At 40.5% G+C, this 19,541-nt stretch overlaps 1 protein-coding gene across 1 annotated transcript in view; it reads left to right on the top strand.

Annotated features, from left to right (window-relative positions):
* col27a1b (collagen, type XXVII, alpha 1b) overlaps positions 1–19,541 on the top strand; it is a 232,719-nt gene that overhangs the window by 135,086 nt on the left and 78,092 nt on the right. Inside the window, exons 16-30 of the mRNA XM_034170907.1 lie at positions 156–200; positions 363–416; positions 555–608; positions 3,774–3,827; positions 3,998–4,051; positions 4,120–4,173; positions 4,626–4,670; positions 10,238–10,291; positions 10,517–10,561; positions 10,704–10,757; positions 10,880–10,933; positions 11,329–11,382; positions 12,086–12,139; positions 12,869–12,922; positions 16,162–16,206. Of these exons, the coding sequence (XP_034026798.1) occupies positions 156–200; positions 363–416; positions 555–608; positions 3,774–3,827; positions 3,998–4,051; positions 4,120–4,173; positions 4,626–4,670; positions 10,238–10,291; positions 10,517–10,561; positions 10,704–10,757; positions 10,880–10,933; positions 11,329–11,382; positions 12,086–12,139; positions 12,869–12,922; positions 16,162–16,206 (774 nt within the window). The remainder of the gene's footprint in view (positions 1–155; positions 201–362; positions 417–554; positions 609–3,773; positions 3,828–3,997; positions 4,052–4,119; positions 4,174–4,625; positions 4,671–10,237; positions 10,292–10,516; positions 10,562–10,703; positions 10,758–10,879; positions 10,934–11,328; positions 11,383–12,085; positions 12,140–12,868; positions 12,923–16,161; positions 16,207–19,541) is intronic.

Genomic DNA, 19,541 nt, shown 5'->3' with positions numbered 1-19,541 from the left:
AGATTGTGTTTTTAATGTACCATTTTTGACCATTTCTTCACCTACATCACTTACTGTTAATAAGGTTCTTGGTGGTCATTCTTGTGCTGTGAACTTGTGTAAATTCTTAGTATAAACCTTCTGGTGAGAGTTCTGTTTTTTTTATTACTTTGAAGGGAGTACCAGGAAATCCAGGAGAAGCTGGACTGAAAGGTGATAAGGTGATCTGAATATATCTTTCTTAGATCTAATTTTTTAAAATCATTATTATCAAAATTTTTAAACGCTGTAACACATGGTTTGATTTTCTAGTAATCCAAAGGTGCTCATGAACTGACTTCTGTCAACACTTTTAAAGTGTGTTGTGTTTAATGTTTTCTTAGGGGGATGATGGTTTATCAGGAGAGCCAGGGGAGTCTGGATTCAAAGGTGACAAGGTAAGGTTTTTTTTTTTTTTTTGCTGCCCCCACATAAAAATGTAATAAATCGGTTTATTTATCACCTCTCCCTGGCCACTTCCCACCCCCACCCCACTTAACTCACTTGTTTGATTTGCTGACCTCTTTATGTTGTAGGGTATCCAGGGCTCTCCTGGTGTACCAGGTCCATGTGGAAAACCTGGGTCACAGGTAATTTCCAGCACTCATTCAAAGCAATGAACGTTACTTGAAAACTTGTTCCCAAAACTCTCTGATTTGATTGCCTTCAGTCAGCATAAACAGCGCCTATTCTTGGCCACATTTGTTGAGTTGCCGGAAAGGAAATCCCAGTGAAGTGTGCCAGTTTATCCGACTTATTGATGGAACACAGTGTTGGCACTGCATTTAGCCAACATATAACTGAGATCCAGCACACGCGGCGAGAGCTCATTCCTGTGGTCGACTGTGCTTAGTGCAGAATTAAGATCACTGATTAGTTTATTTTAACTGCACATTGCCAACAAAACACTGCACTTAAATTTGTACCGAAATGTTTCCTTTTGGTTTCAGTGGTTACAGGCTTAAGTTACATATGTTGTTCCTGTTATCATTTCCCAGAGATAACAAGCAGTTAATAAAGCATTTGGTGATTCATGTGCTGTACAGATTGGGGTTGTGAGTATCCCTGGTGTAGGTGCATCTTGATGATAGTTTAAACTTTGTGTGTTAGTTGCTTGAACTAGCATTTTGGTCTTCTTCCTTAAGGAAAGTATGCAAATCCAGCTGTGAAACAAACACCCCATCAGCAGAACTGCATGGGAATACTGGCAGTATAAAACTTGTGCATTGAACTGAAGACTGATCGTCTAAAATTGGCACATTTGTGCCTTTAAGTATTCTGAAAATTTTGGGCGATGAGTAATTTAAAAATCTCACGTGGGAAATGTACATGAATGATATCTGCAGCATGACATGCCAGTGATATGCTGCCTTATAACATATTTGTTGACATTGTAATTTTTTTCTTATCCAATTTTCTTAAATTTCACAGTTTAAATATTCTATGTTGTCTTTATTAATGGGGCCAGCAGAAAAACTAGTTTTCAGTTATCTGACAAAAATTAAGTTAAGCCCCTTTCACACTGGCACAAACTTAGAGCTGTGTATTGAGGCGTTGTGTTTCATTTAAGTACACCCGAAAGGCGCGCGTACTCAGCCTTTTTCTGTGTTCGTTGCGTTCGTAGATTTGCTTGCAGCTGTGTGTGTTTGCTTTTTAATGTGTGGGCACAGTCGCGTGTAGCCCTTGCCGCTATTTAAAACCAATTCAACTCTTTTTCAGTTCACTCCTGCAGGCTGTGCAGAACACATCATTGCTCTTGGAAAACAGTGGACTGTATCATGAGGTTTTTACAGTTGCATTACTGCCATGTATGTAACCAAAGCTGCTATTTTCTGCCTCTGTTTCTGCACGGTGTGGTGCGGCTCAGAAACAGAGTAATTTAACATTATTTTATTTATTTATTTATTTATTTGTTATCTTGGTGGATCATTGTCATTATGTACAGATGCTGCTGAGTCTGGTTGTGGTAAAGTCTGCCATGAATGAAGCACTATGACTCTTTAAACTTTTAAAGCGCCGGTTGCTCCGATCAGGTCCGCTGATTTGATCAGACCTGATCGATCAGGTTGTCTGATGAGCGCACCGACATGCGACGATGACGCTTTTATTTTGAAGAGTCACAGCGCTTATTCAGGTTTGATCAGACCTGATCGATCAGGGTGTCTGATGAGCGCATCGACATGCAGCAACGGCACTTTTATTTTAAAGAATCACAGGTTTGATCATGCCTGAGAGAGAGAGAGAGAGAGAGAGAGACAGACAGAGAAAGAGAGCGACAAAGAGACAGAGAGAGAGCAACAGAGAGAGATACCAAGTGAGAGAGAGAGAGCGACAGAGGGAGAGAGAGCGACCGACCAACCTGCTGTTTCTGTTCTGTTTCTGGGTTTCTGAGTTGAGGTTCGATTCCCTGTTCTGAGCACACACACGTCCATCAGTTAGATCAGCTGTTCTGAGCACACAGAGGTGCTGCAGCTGTGTGATCATGTTCTCCAGCTGATTCACTCTGGATGCACGCAGTCAGTTTTTGGATGTGTACAGGAGCACCGTGTTGCACAGACTTGCATGCAGTAACGCCGTGCTGCACAGACCTGCTTAAAACTGTGTATTTTCTGTGTCTAGTGTTCTACACTGAAAAAAATTAAACATGTTTAATTTCTTCCATTCTACACGCGTAGCCCTCAAAATACTGCTGCATAGGGAGCAAAAGCTCAGTGTAGAGCTGCTAAAAATGGGCATAGAGCTGCTCAACTCGGCGTAGACAGTACACCACAATACACAGCTCTACGTTTATGCCAGTGTGAAATGGGCTTTAGAGTATTTTTTCGGTTTAATTAAAGAAATAAATCAGATTTCGTTGTAGATCTCCTGCATGGTGCAAGACAACACAAAAACAGTTGGTGATTCTCACAAAATAGCAATGATTGTAAAAGAAATATAATTACAGAATTAAAAAAAGAAATTACGTTTTACATGAATTCTGAAATATGTTTTTTTTGTTTTGTTTTTTTTGCTTATTTATATTTATTTGTCAGTGCTAATTATTTGGCAATTTTCCATTACCAGTTTTAGGCATGTTATATTTAATAATGTTGTTTGTGTGAAGTTGAAACACAGGATGTTTTATGGCTGATACAGAACATACAGGTACATGCGTTTCTTTTTCAGCCAGTTTCACACTCTTTGACTACGAGTAGTTGACTGATGTGAATGATAACTAATATTATGATACCTCCTACAAACAAACAGTGTTTATTGGGAAGAAGGAGAGCAGTTCTATAGTAATCACCCTGACTGTCTTTCTGTCCGTGAGTCCTGTAAGTGTGACTACACTTAAACCATTTCTTTGGTTTCAATGAAATGTCCCACAGTGATAATCCACCGTCTGAGCATGTGCATGGAAGAATAGAAAGTAGCTGGTCTGACATCTTTAAAGGGAAATATTTGCCGTTTTGTTTTTAATTCATTCATTGTGCTACATATTGACTTTTTAAGCACAACTCCTACAATCTCTTCAAGGTTAGGTGATTGGACCTTTATTTTTAATTCATGCATAACACAGTATGATGTTGACTTTATAAGGGCAGCTCATCCTCATTCAAGAGATGAGTGGACTTTTGTTAGGTTGATCAGTTTGTTAATTCAGATATGTCATCATAACCACCGATACATGCAAGTGACTAATATGGCAGAGAGGTTTGTATTGTCAGCGTGCTAACAGATCTCTAGTTATCATCATCATTTATGACTATTTCCAGGGTAAACCTGGCGAGAAGGGTCCTGATGGTTTACCTGGCCCTCCTGGTCTAGAGGTATGACATGTTTCACTAAGTGGTGCATTTTGAATAAACTACAGATGAGCATAAATGCATTGATTGTACAACATTAAAAAAATACTTGCATTTAACATGCCAGCATGTGTTTAATGCAAAATGGGTGATGACAGGGGTTTTTTTACGTTTGTTTTTTACATTTTTCTTAGGGCTATCCAGGTGATATTGGTGCTCCAGGTCAAAATGGCCCTGGAGGATTAAAGGTTGGTAGACTTTGCAAATATAAATAGTCAGGTTGTAATGAAAGTATATCTCATCTATTGTTTGACAGGGAAAACAAGGGATAAGAGGAGCACCTGGCCCCAGGGGACTACCGGGACCTCAGGTGGGTTTGATTCAAGGATTCAAGGATTCAAAGGAATTTTATTGTCATATGCACAGAAGAACATGTTCCCTACACAATGAAATATGTCTACTGCATTTAACCCATCCTAATTGCCAGTAGGAGCAGAAGTCGCCATTAGGCGCCCAGGGACCAGCTCCAGATGTACATCCCTGCCTTGGTCAACAGCAGGGCTGAGCAAACCAACACCGACCCAAAACAAACAACACACACACAACACACAACACATAGGCCGGCCCGGTACATAAACATATATATGAAAAGCAAAACACGAGGGAAAAGGAGAAAAAAAAACCCTCATAGCCGCTGCATTACACAGCGGCAATGAGGAAAAAAATTCACTGATTGATTTCACAATTGATATCACTGTATTGATAAACGGTAAATTATAAATACTTTTCTTTCCCCCATCTTTTGTTACTTTTTTTTGTCAGGGTGACGAGGGACTTGTTGGTCCAGCTGGACTTGCTGGACCTGAGGTGAGTGTGTTTCAGTAAAACCTACAGCTTGTTAGAAGTTAGAGACTTCGAGAGTTTGTTGAATATATACACATACATACATACATACATACATACACACATACGAGGTCTCTTAGATAATAAACCGACCCTTTTAATTTTTTTTTAACTATATGGATTTGAATGACATGCGATTACACCAATCATGCTTGAACCCTCGTGCGCATGCGTGAGTTTTTTCACGCGTGTCGGTGACGTCATTTCCCTGTGGGCAGGCCTTGAGTGAGATGTGGTCCCGCCCTCTCGGCTGAATTCCTTTGTTTCACACGCTGCTCGAGACGGCGCGCGTTGCTTTATCAAAATATTTTCTGGACCTGTGAGGAATATCCGAGTGGACACTATTCGAGAAATTAAGCTGGTTTTCTGTGAAAAGTTTAACGACTGATGAGAGATTATGGGGTGTTTCTGTCGGTGTAAGGACTTCCCACGGAGCGGGATGTCCTGCAGCGCTTCCAGGCGCTGTCGTCGGCCTGTTTCGAGCTGAAAACATCCTAATTTAAGGCTTAATTCACCCAGGACATCGTGAGAGAACAGAGAAGATTCAGAAGAGGCCGGCATTAGGAATTTATGCGGACATTCCACTGTTTAAGGACATTTTTTTAATGAAAGACGTACGCGCAAATTCGCCGAGTCGTTTCCGTGACGACTCGGCAAATCTGTGTGCGCCGCGACAGGAAAAACACCTCCGTGTTGAAAACCATTTGTAGAATTCAGGCGGCTTTTAATGGCTTTCAACAAGTGAGTAACTGAGAAATTGTTTAACAGCTTGGGCATGTTCCAACTTGCCCGCTAAGATTTCCAACGGAGGTGTTTTTCCTGCCGCGACCCCCCGCGGTCGGTCCAGGCCGACATGCGACTCTGCCCGCACGTTCTTTCATTACAAAATGACCGTTAACAATGGAATGTCCGAATAAACTCCTCATGCCGACTTCTTCTGAAAGTTCTCTGTTCTCTGACGACTTACTGCGTCAACAGAGCCTGAAATGTGGAAGTTTTCAACTTGAAACGGCGAGACGCTGCCGCCTCGAAGCGCAGATCGCCGTCAGGCGCCGTGGACCGTCCTTAAAGCGACACTACCAGACCAAAATCTCTCATCAGCCGTTTTTACCGAAAACCAGCTGAATTTATTGAATGGTGTCCACTCAGTTGTGCCTTACAGTTTTGAAAAAATTTTATCAAACAAAGCAACAGTCTCTGAGCCATTCCTAAACAATGAAAAAAATCGACGAGCGGGTGGACGACTCCTCACTCAAAGACTGCCCACAGGCGAATGACGTAACCGACAGGCGTGAAAAAACTCTCGCATGCCCACGAGGGTTCAAGCATGTCTGATGTAATCACACGTGATTCAAATCCATATGGTTTTTGAAAAAAATAATAAGGTCGGATACTTTTCTAATAGACCTCGTACACTATATGCAACATTTCTTAATATGTGCTATTAAAAGTTTTTGAATGAATAGCTACTGTGAAATTGTAGAGTTTGTGCCATTTGTTGACTGTTTGTCAAACATCCTAAGCACACATATGCTCAGATATAAGACACAAATCAGAACTGCCCAATGCTTAAACACACACGTGTGGGTTTTCAAGCATTGTGCTGCAAAAATAAAATCCACAGTGACAGTTGTGATTCAAAAAAAGTGCCTTTTGGGTGTCATCCCAGCGTCGCACCTAGGAGACTTTCTGATCAATCTCCCACAAGAAAAAACACAAATGATTACTGAAAACAGCTACACGTGACCCAATGACCTTTTGAGTAATAGGCAGCCTTTGATGCTGTAAATGGCTCTCTATATTATGGATCATTAAAATTCTTGAAGAAAGATTTTTGTTTTGGGTTTAGCTGTTGGTTTGTTTGTTAGTCCAAGTCTAAGGGTGTGTGTCCTCTGGCTTCATGGATAGATAAAGCTGGATATCATCTGCGTAACAATGAAAATTTAAGCAATACCGTCTAATAATACTACCTAAGGGAAGCATGTATAAAGTGAATAAAATTGGTCCTAGCACAGAACCTTGTGGAACTCCATAATTAACTTTAGTCTGTGAAGAAGATTCACCATTTACATGAACAAATTGTAATCTATTAGACAAATATGATTCAAACCACCGCAGCGCAGTGCCTTTAATACCTATGGCATGCTCTAATCTCTGTAATAAAATGTTATGGTCAACAGTATCAAAAGCAGCACTGAGGTCTAACAGAACAAGCACAGAGATGAGTCCACTGTCCGAGGCCATAAGAAGATCATTTGTAACCTTCACTAATGCTGTTTCTGTACTATGATGAATTCTAAAACCTGACTGAAACTCTTCAAATAGACCATTCCTCTGCAGATGATCAGTTAGCTGTTTTACAACTACCCTTTCAAGAATTTTTGAGAGAAAAGGAAGGTTGGAGATTGGCCTATAATTAGCTAAGATAGCTGGGTCAAGTGATGGCTTTTAAGTAATGGTTTAATTACTGCCACCTTAAAAGCCTGTGGTACATAGCCAACTAACAAAGATAGATTGATCATATTTAAGATCGAAGCATTAAATAATGGTAGGGCTTCCTTGAGCAGCCTGGTCTGGGGTCTAATAAACATGTTGATGGTTTTGATGAAGTAACTAATGAAAATAACTCAGACAGAACAATCGGAGAGAAAGAGTCTAACCAAATACCGGCATCACTGAAAGCAGCCAAAGATAACGATACGTCTTTGGGATGGTTATGAGTAATTTTTTCTCTAATAGTTAAAATTTTGTTAGCAAAGAAAGTCATGAAGTCATTACTAGTTAAAGTTAATGGAATACTCAGCTCAATAGAGCTCTGACTCTTTGTCAGCCTGGCTACAGTGCTGAAAAGAAACCTGGGGTTGTTCTTATTTTCTTCAATTAGTGATGAGTAGAAAGATGTCCTAGCTTTACGGAGGGCTTTTTTATAGAGCAACAGACTCTTTTTCCAGGCTAAGTGAAGATCTTCTAAATTAGTGAGACGCCATTTCCTCTCCAACTTACGGGTTATCTGCTTTAAGCTACAAGTTTGTGAGTTATACCACGGAGTCAGGCACTTCTGATTTAAAGCTCTCTTTTTAGAGGAGCTACAGCATCCAAAGTTGTCTTCAATGAGGATGTAAAACTATTGACGAGATACTCTATCTCACTTACAGAGTTTAGGTAGCTACTCTGCACTGTGTTGGTATATGGCATTAGAGAACATAAAGAAGGAATCATATCCTTAAACCTAGTTACAGCGCTTTCTGAAAGACTTCTAGTGTAATGAAACTTATTCCCCACTGCTGGGTAGTCCATCAGAGTAAATGTAAATGTTATTAAGAAATGATCAGACAGAAGGGAGTTTTCAGGGAATACTGTTAAGTCTTCTATTTCCATACCATAAGTCAGAACAAGATCTAAGATATGATTAAAGTGGTGGGTGGACTCATTTACTTTTTGAGCAAAGCCAATAGAGTCTAATAATAGATTAAATGCAGTGTTGAGGCTGTCATTCTCAGCATCTGTGTGTATGTTAAAATCGCCCACTATAATTATCTTATCTGAGCTAAGCACTAAGTCAGACAAAAGGTCTGAAAATTCACAGAGAAACTCACAGTAATGACCAGGTGGACGATAGATAATAACAAATAAAACTGGTTTTTGGGACTTCCAATTTGGATGGACAAGACTAAGAGTCAAGCTTTCAAATGAATTAAAGCTCTGTCTGTGTTTTTGATTAATTAATAAGCTGGAATGGAAGATTGCTGCTAATCCTCCGCCCCGGCCCGTGCTACGAGCATTCTGACAGTTAGTGTGACTCGGGGGTGTTGACTCATTTAAACTAACATATTCATCCTGCTGTAACCAGGTTTCTGTAAGGCAGAATAAATCAATATGTTGATCAATTATTATATCATTTACCAACAGGGACTTAGAAGAGAGAGACCTAATGTTTAATAGACCACATTTAACTGTTTTAGTCTGTGGTGCAGTTGAAGGTGCTATATTATTTTTTCTTTTTGAATTTTTATGCTTAAATAGATTTTTGCTGGTTATTGGTAGTCTGGGAGCAGGCACCGTCTCTACGGGGATGGGGTAATGAGGGGATGGCAGGGGGAGAGAAGCTGCAGAGAGGTGTGTAAGACTACAACTCTGCTTCCTGGTCCCAACCCTGGATAGTCACGGTTTGGAGGATTTAAGAAAATTGGCCAGATTTCTAGAAATGAGAGCTGCTCCATCCAAAGTGGGATGGATGCCGTCTCTCCTAACAAGACCAGGTTTTCCCCAGAAGCTTTGCCAATTATCTATGAAGCCCACCTCATTTTTTGGACACCACTCAGACAGCCAGCAATTCAAGGAGAACATGCGGCTAAACATGTCACTCCCGGTCCGATTGGGGAGGGGCCCAGAGAAAACTACAGAGTCCGACATTGTTTTTGCAAAGTTACACACCGATTTAATGTTAATTTTAGTGACCTCCGATTGGCGTAACCGGGTGTCATTACTGCCGACGTGAATTACAATCTTACCAAATTTACGCTTAGCCTTAGCCAGCAGTTTCAAATTTCCTTCAATGTCGCCTGCTCTGGCCCCCGGAAGACAATTGACTATGGTTGCTGGTGTCGCTAACTTCACATTTCTCAAAACAGAGTCGCCAATAACCAGAGTTTGATCCTCGGCGGGTGTGTTGTCGAGTGGGGAAAAACGGTTAGAGATGTGAACGGGTTGGCGGTGTACACGGGGCTTCTGTTTAGGGCTACGCTTCCTCCTCACAGTCACCCAGTCGGCCTGCTTTCCCGGCTGCTCGGGATCTGCCAGGGGGTAACTAACGGCGGCTAAGCTACCTTGGTCCGCACCGACTACAGGGGCCTGGCTAGCTGTAGAATTTTCCACGGTGCGGAGCCGAGTCTCCAATTCGCCCAGCCTGGCCTCCAAAGCTACGAATAAGCTACACTTATTACAAGTACCATTACTGCTAAAGGAGGTCGAGGAATAACTAAACATTTCACACCCAGAGCAGAAAAGTGCGAGAGAGACAGGTGAAGCCGCCATGCTAAATCGGCTAAGAGCTAGTAGCTACGCTAAGCTAGCGGATTCCTAAAAACACGCAAAGTGAATAATGTGTAAATAATTTAGAGGTGATTCAGCAGAGGGAGTGCTTTAGTTAAGGCACGTAAAGATTACACTGGGAAACAAATCGTAATCTAGATAACTAGATCAATCTAACTGCGCAGATTAAACAGCTAACAGATACAGAAAAACACCGCTGTGCTCCGGAACAGGAAGTGATACAATACCGCAGTGAGAGCCAACCACCAGTAGAGTAGAGTATGACTTAATATAACCTAAAGAGTCCCTGGACAAAGTTTGGTGCTTTTGTAAAAAAGTGCACGATGCTATCCCTTAACTGCTGGACTATGTATCACAATTCCTCAAAGGATGGATCACCCCCCCCCCCCTTTTTTTTTTATTTGTAGGATGGAGTGATTTTATTGTTTGCATTGTGGGCCTTCAGTGCACTTCTATGTGTCATTTTTGCTTTTGTTCAGGGTAGGCCTGGGATGCAGGGATTTCCTGGGTTGACAGGCCCATATGGACTCAAGGTCAGATCTCATAGTCACACATCTATTTCCCAACCACTGTCATCCTTTAATGAACATTCTCTCGGCTGCTGTCTTATGATAATATATAATCTGAATATGTGTAAATTAGATGTTAATTTCCATTACCACATGAGAATGGCCTGCAAGCACATTTTTGCTTGTTTTAACTAAAAATAAAAAGGCATGAATACATTTGTGATATGCTAATTAGATGCTTTGCTGTAGGGTGAGAGCGGGATAACTGGTGAGGTCGGAAAGCTTGGCGAGAGGGTAAAGACTCGTTCTCTGCTGATTTCTCTTTGAATTTGAAGCCCTGTGCATGTATTTCATTGATCGTTCAAAATGTAACATCCGCAGAATTATATCTTGGGGGGAAAAAAACCCAGCACGTTTTCTCAACTTGTTGACTTAGGGGCTGCCTGGTTTCATTGGGCCTGTTGGAGAGATGGGAATGACTGGCGAAAAGGTTGGTTCATATTTGTCAACAAACTGATGCCTGATCTCCATTTGTTGTTGTCAACAGATGTGCTAATTTGTTCTCAGTGCAAGAATCAAATGTTTTCCTAATACTACTGAATACCCTTTCAGGGAGATCGAGGGGAAACGGGTGTCCCGGGTCCACCAGGGGAACAGGGGCCGATGGTAAGGATTAAGTCTGGACCCCGTCTCTAGTACCAGGAAACAATCAGTTACAGTGAAGAAAATAAGTATTTGAACACTCTGCGATTTTGCAAGCTCTCCCACTTAGAAATCATGGAGGGATCTGAAATTTTCATTTTAGGTGCATGTCCACTGTGAGAGACATAATCTAAAAAAAAAAAAAAAAAAATCCAGAAATCACAATGTATGATTTTTTTAATAATTTATTTGTATGTTACTTCTGCAAATACAGGTGTAAGGAAAGGGATGTTTTGGAACAGATTTGAGTGAAAAAATAAGACATAACATCACATTTAAAAAAATTATTCCATTGAAAATTCTGACAAATAACATTAACGTTAGTAAAACATGTGTTGTGAATATTCTGTATCTGTTAGGGTCACCCTGGAGTACCTGGAGTCATAGGGCCACCCGGACTACAGGGGAACCCAGTAAGTGTGTTCTCTTTATTGCAACTGATGTGTCCATGAAAATATTTGGAGACACCAGCATTGTGTACAGTGAGAAAAAGAAGATACCGTAATACAGTGGCCATTTAGAACAATAATGGATACAAGTCTAATCCCACGTCAGTTGAAGATGAGTACAGGCTTAAAGCTGAACACGTGAGCACTGTTAGAATGTGTGAGTTGTATATATCAGGACTTCCATCTGTATATTTCATGTAAATTTAATTGGCATGGACACAATTCATAAACAGAAGGGCACTCAGTGAACTCCACTTAACTGGAGTAATAAAAGCCCACCATCATGGCAATATTACCTCCCACAACTGATAGGACAGATTGTTTTTGTTTTGTGATTTTATTTATTTATTTTACCTCATCAGATCTTTGTCACATCATTAGGAAAGTAATAAATTGAAGCTCTATGTCACAATGTTTACTAAATTGAAATGATTTGACGCCAATCCAGATCACAACCAAAAGTTCATCAGTAGTTCCTGACGCAAGTATTATCACTTTGCCAAACCCTTGCACCCTTTTCAAAGTATCTCACCTTTTGATCAAAATAATCACATAATCACCATCCCTGTTGGCTGATGGAGATAATTTCAAAACTGGGACAATTTTGTAACTATGTTCCTATAACGTCTTAGTATACTCATGAAGGATTATTACCACACATGTATAGGGGCATCCAGGCTCAAGGGGATTCACCGGCGTAAGAGGACCTAAAGGCAGAATGGTAAGTAACCTCTCTCTGTTTTATATAACTAAACCAAAGTAATCTGAGCTGTCAACGCCCCTTCAAATCAGAATAGAGTTTGACTGAAAGGGTAATACTGTACAGTTTCAAGCCTGTCTGCCAAAGTTAATTAAACTGAGGTTTTTCCAACTCGTTCACATTTATTGATCTGTGGTGAAATAAAGATGATATGGCAACTCTAGATCCTACTCCAGATTTTGACCTACAGCAACTTCCTCAAATTCATTTTCTGTCATTTGACACCTCAGGTTTTTCAGTGAGTTGAAGCTGAGCTCAGTGCATCTGTTTGTATTCACTTTTTAAATCATTTTTACATGATCGGTACTTTAAAGACACTCCATTCCTTTAATATTTTATATGTGTGTATGATGTGTTTAGATTAAATTAGATTAGATTGAATTTTAGTAATCCCTTAGGAAGACTCCCTCAGGGAAAGTGAGGTTCCACCAGCATTGGACAGCAGCACACAAAAATAGAAGTAAGAAACGGTTTGCAAAAATTAAATACAAATATTAATACCACAACTAATATTCTTCAACCTTACCTGTTTTTTAATGACATGAGAACTGCCTCCAAGGCTCTACATGAAAAACATTATAACATATTAAGGGCCTCAATTCAGAGAAATTAATCGGAAGATGTGTTTTGGCCTGTGAATGAAGAACAAATTATTCTGAAAATATTCAGTCAGTTTATTTCTTTCTGAAGGGTTTGAAGGGTGTCGACGGACCAGTGGGGCAGAAAGGATCGACTGGCTTAAAGGTAAGGACAAAGTTGTGTTAATGTTGACAGTCCATAAATCATCTTCCGAGTCTCATGATGAGTTAAAGTGTCAGTAATATAATAATATCACTTCATATGACATGTCTCATTTGTACACATCTAATCTGTTCCACAAAAATGTCAAAGTAAATTTTTCATATTCTGCACTTTTCATTGAGAGGAGAGCAAAAGTCCCTGTAATTAATAGGGCAAGTATAGGATTAATGGAACAAGTGAGTGAGTGCGTCTGCAAAATTTTCGTAACTAGCTGTGAAGAAACTACTGCATGTTAATTTTGGGTTCTGTGAGACACAGGGGAGCTAACGCAGCCTTTAAGCCATCTATCTTGATGGTGGGTGCAAAGATAAGTGGCACAGAGGGAACAAACCTATTTGGCATGTGTGTGAATGCACATTGCTATTTAGGTGGCAAGAAATAGCAGTGCAAAGCAGGTACTGGGCGCAAAGGGGTTAAATTTGCTGTCTTCATCAGGCATGGATGTGTTGCAGTCTGAATATAATATCAACTAATTGGAGTAGTACTGTCCTTCCTTTTAATGAGTGGCATAAGATGATATATTTGCATTTCACAAAGGCCTCTGATAATGTCTCCCACATATTACTGGCCTTTGAGTACATTCAGAACTGTTAAAATGGTTTAAGGCTTCCTTGACAGGGAGGAAACAAAGAGTCGTAGTCGAGGGATGGAGTTTGGATTGGTTATCCAGTGTTTTCGGGTCCCACAGGGTTCTATTATAGGGCTCCTTCTCTTTCTCCTTTATATTAATGACATGTCCAACTTTACCCACAGCTCTACATTACATTTGTTTGCTGACGACTTGAAGTGCTTCAAGACCATAGATGACATGACTGACAGGGTGCTCCTACAAAAAGACATTGATGGACCAAGACTTGGGACCTCCACTTTCATCCATCTAAGTGTCAGGTTATCTCAGTGTCCAGGAGCAAGAATCAAATTGGTTCATTTATTGCATCGTTAATGATGCAATGAATAATCCAACCTTGACCCTTGTAGACTGCGCCAAGGACTTAGGTGTTGATATCTCTTTGTCATTGGTATGGAATGAGCACATCAGTCGAGTTGTCAGCAGACGCAATCAATCATAAGTTGGGCAAGATCAAATGTACAGTATGTTATTATACTCATTCAAGTGTCTCTGCTTTTACAGTGCATCCAGATAGTATTCACAGCACTTCACTTTTTCCACATTTAATTATGTTACAGCCTTATTCCAAAATGGAGTAAATTATTTTTTTTCCCCTCAAAATTTTATTCACAACTCCCATAATGATGACATGAAAAAAGTTTTTTTTTTTTTTTTTTCAAATTAATTAAAAATAAAAAACTAAGAAATCACATGTACATAAGCATTCCCACCCTTTACTCAATACTTTGTTGATGCACCTTTGGCAGCAATTACAACCCCAAGTCTACTTGAATATGATGCCACAAGCTTGGTGCACCAATCTTTGGACGGTTTTGTCCATTCCTCTTTGCAGCACCTCTCAAGCTCCATCAGGTTGGATGGGGAGCACAGCGATTTTCAGATCTCTCCAGAGATTTCCAATCGGATTCAGTTCTGGGCTCTGGCTGGGCCACTCAAGGACATGCACAGAGTTTCCTGAAGTCCCTCCTCTGATATCTTGGCTGTGTGCTTAGGGTCATTGTCCTGCTGAAAGATGAACTGTCACCCCAGTCTGAAGTCAGGAGTGCTCTGGAGCAAGTTTTCATCCAGGATGTCTCTGTACGTTGCTGCATTCATCTTTCCCTCAATCCTGACTAGTCTGCCAGTTCCTGCCACTGAAAAACATCCCCACAGCATGATGCTGCCACCACGATGCTTCACTATAGAGATGATGCCTGGTTTCCTCCAAACATGATGCTTGGCATTCACACCAAAGAGCTTAATCAGTTTGAGTTGCAGTTAAGCTGCAGAAACATCTCAAGGATGATCAGTGGAAACAGGATGCACCTGAGCTCAGTTTTGAGGTTCATAGCAAAGGCTGCGAATACTTATGTACATGGGATTTCTTAGTTTTTTCTTTTCTTTTCTTTTTATTTAAATCTCCAAAAAAAAAAAACCCTAACTTTGTCATATTGTCATTATGGGGTATTGTGTGTAGAATTTTGAGGAAAAAGTAATTTCATCCATTTTGGAATAAGGCTGTAACATAACAAAATGTGGAAAAAGTGAAGTGCTGTGAATACTTGCCAGATGCAGTGTATATTGTCCAGCAAAATTTGTTATTCTGACAGGCTTAACTCCAACTGTACTTGCACCTGCGTGTCATTCTGTTGTTGTGTTAACTGGTGATAAATTTTTAGATTGTCATAAAAATTATTATTTTAACTTTTTTTATCCCTTTCTTTTCTGTCTTGTTTGGTGTAGGATGGATCACTTTTTAGAGGTGTTTGACATCTGTTTAATACCTGTCACAGTGTCTGCAAATGTTTAAAGCATTGAGCCATTGAAAAAAACATAACAAAATTACATTGCTATTTATGTTGTGTTTTTTAAGCTGTGGATCAAATGTTTTTTGTGTTATTTATTTAAATTATGGACTTTTATTCTTGCCATTTATATTGTATATATTATAGTATTCTTATTCAGCCTGTGATACATCTAAATAAATTAGTTAAATAAGTGCACAATGCTGTGGTATTGATAAAGTGGAAGCAAGTGAAAGGATTTCTGGCGAGTTACAGGATTAGCACCAAGCTGTCACACTACACACCAAAGCTCCCTGAGGTGAAGCAAGCAATAAAGTAATTTTTTTTTTATGAGGGTTATTATTGTTTTGAATTCACTTTCATTATGTGTGTTAAAAAATATAATGCCATGCGTTTAATGTTGTCTGAGCCTGAGAGTAGAGGTGGTGGTGGGTAGGAGGATGAGGAGGGTTGACAGACAAGTAGAGTGTCCGTCAGTTGTGAACTCTCTTATGTAAAGCCTCCCTTTTGGTGGTCTGAGGCATGAATCGTTCTTCTCATGGACACTGTACATACTCCAGCTCTGTGCATGACTACACTTCATTTTTAAGCCAACATGCCTACATGAAAGTGTACATGCTGTTGGGAACATGGGCGCTGGCCCTTAAAAAACCAACTGCATTAGGTGGAAACTAGCAAGTCAGCCAAATTATTTCTGATGTGGGTAAGTTTTTAGAAAACTGATTCCACAAAGTGCGGTTGGACATAATTGGATTTTTCATTTATAGGGCCCTGATGGTTCACCAGGAAAATTTGGCCTCCCTGGAGAATTGGTAAGGAAACTTTAAGGATTCTTCATATGTTTATGTTATATCAGAGAAAGTGGTGTCTATGCAACCTGTTACAGCTTTAGTGGATAAGTCTGTCTGCACCATTCCAGTTATTCCAGTTTTGGGCCTGTTTATTGCTCATTCCTCAAAATAAACAGCATGGTGGTACATTAACTTTTATCCACAGCAGTTGCTGATTCCACATCAGTGGACCTGGGCCACTGGACCTGAATGCATCATTTGCCACTTTTAATCAGTTTATATGTTGAGACTTGAAAACTGTTTAGTCTCTCTGTGTGGGCTGTCTTATGTATATTTACGATCATATCTGCTGGCTTGATCACAATTTGTTTTATGAGAACACAACATCTGAATTTTCTGTGATGAAATATGGACGCTTCAGTATTCAGCCCATTGTTTTCACACTTGCTGATGACATACAACTACACATGCCTGTCAGTTCAGACATGGTTTCTAATGTCATTAATTTGGAGCTTTGTTTGGGTGTGGTGAAAACTGGATTTCGGTTAACTTCCTATTGTTGAATGCAGAGAAGACTGAGATGTGGTCATTGGCCCAAGTTGGCACAGACATCAGTGTGATCAGTTGACATTGTCATTGGATGCGTTTGTAATTCATTGTAGTGAAAAGGTAAAAAATCTTGGTGTGACCTTTGACTTGAATTTGCTTTTATTTGCATATCAAAGAGATTATCACGATTGCCTTTTTTCACTTTTCACTTTTTTCACTTTTTCATCGGAATAGTGCAAAGATTTGGGATATTTTATTCATGGCTGATGTAGAGACCTTATGATTTTGCTTCATCCAGAATTAATTATTATAATTTTGTATTTTGTGGATGCTTGGGACTCCGACGAGGGCGGTCGCATCTCCTCCACTCTCCCTTATCTCTCTGCTTTTAACCTTCAAGTCCCTACTTCACCAGGCTGTGAATTCCTCAAAAACTATATTGGATTCTGGATCTATTGGACTACTGTTGGATTAACCATGGAATTGATCAGCTGGTATCTGAACGCTGTTGACACCATTTTTTCTACAAGAAGGTCAGGACCGGGGGATCCTGCCTGCCCAGATGGAACGTATCCTGCGGGCTATGTCCTTGACTCCTGGAGTTCCTGGTATGTGGCATGCTTGGCGCCTTTCTCCGTTGAGGATGTCGAGGATTTATTCATTTTGGTCTCATGGCAGCAGGGCTGGTACTTTTTGGCTTATGTGCTGCCCTGATCTACCAGAAAATTGGCAAGACGGCGGCATCAAGAACCACGGGCCCTCGCTTGTCCGTCATGATTAACGAGGTTGGCAAGGCAGTGCATTCTCAGACTGCGTTGACTCTTGAACTCAGATGCAAATTGGATGACACCTTGGAGCTGATGCGTGCCTTGCAGTTGAAGCTGAAGGTTTCGGAGGCCGGTGAATATTCTTAATTCATAATTGGGATTTGGCTGTTCAAGTGGAACTGTTAAAAAGTGTTTTTCACTGCTCAGCTGCAACACTACAGGCTGTTTAGCCTCAAGGTCAATTGCCCACTGTTTACCTCCAGAGGAATTTTTTCAGTCCTTGGTGAGATTATTCGGCTCCATTCTTATCTCAACCCACAAAGACAATAACTGACTTACACATGGACTGAAGCATGCTCCAGCTTCTCCTTTTACCTCTCTTCCTGCCCCCCCCCCCCCCCCCCCCCCCCGCCGCGGCAGGCCCCGTTCTTTCCAAGCTGGCAGGCGGCGCGACTTGACAGTTGCAGCGGCTACAAACACACTCACATCGCCTCAATTGGAAAACGGACTGTTTCAAGTTTAGTGCACATAAACAATGTCAAATGTATATGTGTTGTCCTAATTCTGATGGGTGCCATTATTACGTAAACAAGTAATAATTGTAGATTAACTGCTGTTTGTATGTGGAATGTGAGTGCGGAAATCTCGTTGTTGTAATGACAATGACAATAAAAGCTATCTATCTATCTATCTATCTATCTATGACCACCAGAGGTGGGATGAAGTCACCTTCATTCTCAAGACATCCATCAAGTCAAGTCTCAAGTCAGCTTGCAAACAATTGGTGGTCATTATGACTTTAGACTTGACTTGGGACTTGCTGATTCATGACTTGAGAGTGACTTGATGGTGACTTTGTCCCACCTCTGATGACCACACACTACCACAAAAAGTCTTCAGATGGTTCAAAATGCAGCTGCCATAATTGTAACTGGGACTATGAAATTTTACTCTGTATCCCCAATATTAGCTTTGCTGTAGTGCATTCTTGCTCATATAAGAACAGATTTCAAGGTTTTGTTGCTAATATAAAGTATGCAATGATAATGCACCCTCCTATCTCATAGAGCTTGTGAAGCCCTATGTACCTCTCCGTGCTCTGCATTATCAAGATGCTGGTTTGCTCTGTGGTCAGAAGTTGAGAAAGAAATCTGCACGCTTCAGTCTGTCTGCTGAAGTAAGACAGACAAGATCTGCTGAGTTCTTTAACCCTCTGGGGCAGACGCCGTCGTATACGACGGCTGGAACCAAGCTTTGCTAAATTATAAATAACTTTTTAATGATATGAGATAGAAACTTACTTTTTTGCTGAAAAGTTAACTCCGCAGACTTTCGATCCACTGTCGGCCATCTTTGTACACCTCATAGAAGCTGTGTGATGACGTGCGGAATGTGAGTGTCCAATTGGAATTGGTTCACCGTCATTTGGTTTTACAAATCCGATCGGAGGGCAGGTTTACCTCACGTGATAAACCTAAATCGTTTTCAGGAGTGATATCTTGCTAGCTGGCCCGTTTGAATAGGCCCCTAACACCTCCAGTGCGCCCTGCGCCATTACACACAGCGAAAGTGAAAGCAGACGGAGAGCCTCGCATGACAATCTCATGTGCTCAAACAAAGAGTGTGTAACTATCAGGATTGCTCCACTAGTTTGCATTTGAATGGTACTGGATTACTCTGTGGCTCTCTCCCTCTGGCGTAAAGCACTGTTTACCATATCAGTGGTGTGAGGGAGAGGGGTCGCTCCTCAGACTGTAGGCTCCAAAGTGAAATGAAAGCTGGTTGCAGAGTCAGACAGAAGACTCCAAAACAGTAGAAATAGCAATTTGTGATGTGACCTTTGTGTAATGGCAGACAGAAATTGCTTTGAGTTGAAGACAAAAAAAAAAAAAAACGCATAGACCATTTTGTATATATTGTTCAAACTGTACACTTGTGTTTATTGTTTGAAATTTTTTGTTGTACAGTCAAAACAGTTGTTTATTATAGTTTGCTGTGTGTTTTGAATAAATGTGTGTGGAAAATTATTTGCCGCTTTAC

The sequence above is a fragment of the Thalassophryne amazonica genome, chromosome 5, assembly GCF_902500255.1.
Source record: "Thalassophryne amazonica chromosome 5, fThaAma1.1, whole genome shotgun sequence".
NCBI lineage: Eukaryota > Metazoa > Chordata > Actinopteri > Batrachoidiformes > Batrachoididae > Thalassophryne > Thalassophryne amazonica.
The sequence above is the reverse complement of the archived record's forward strand: the minus strand, read 5'-3'. Positions and strand labels throughout refer to the sequence as shown.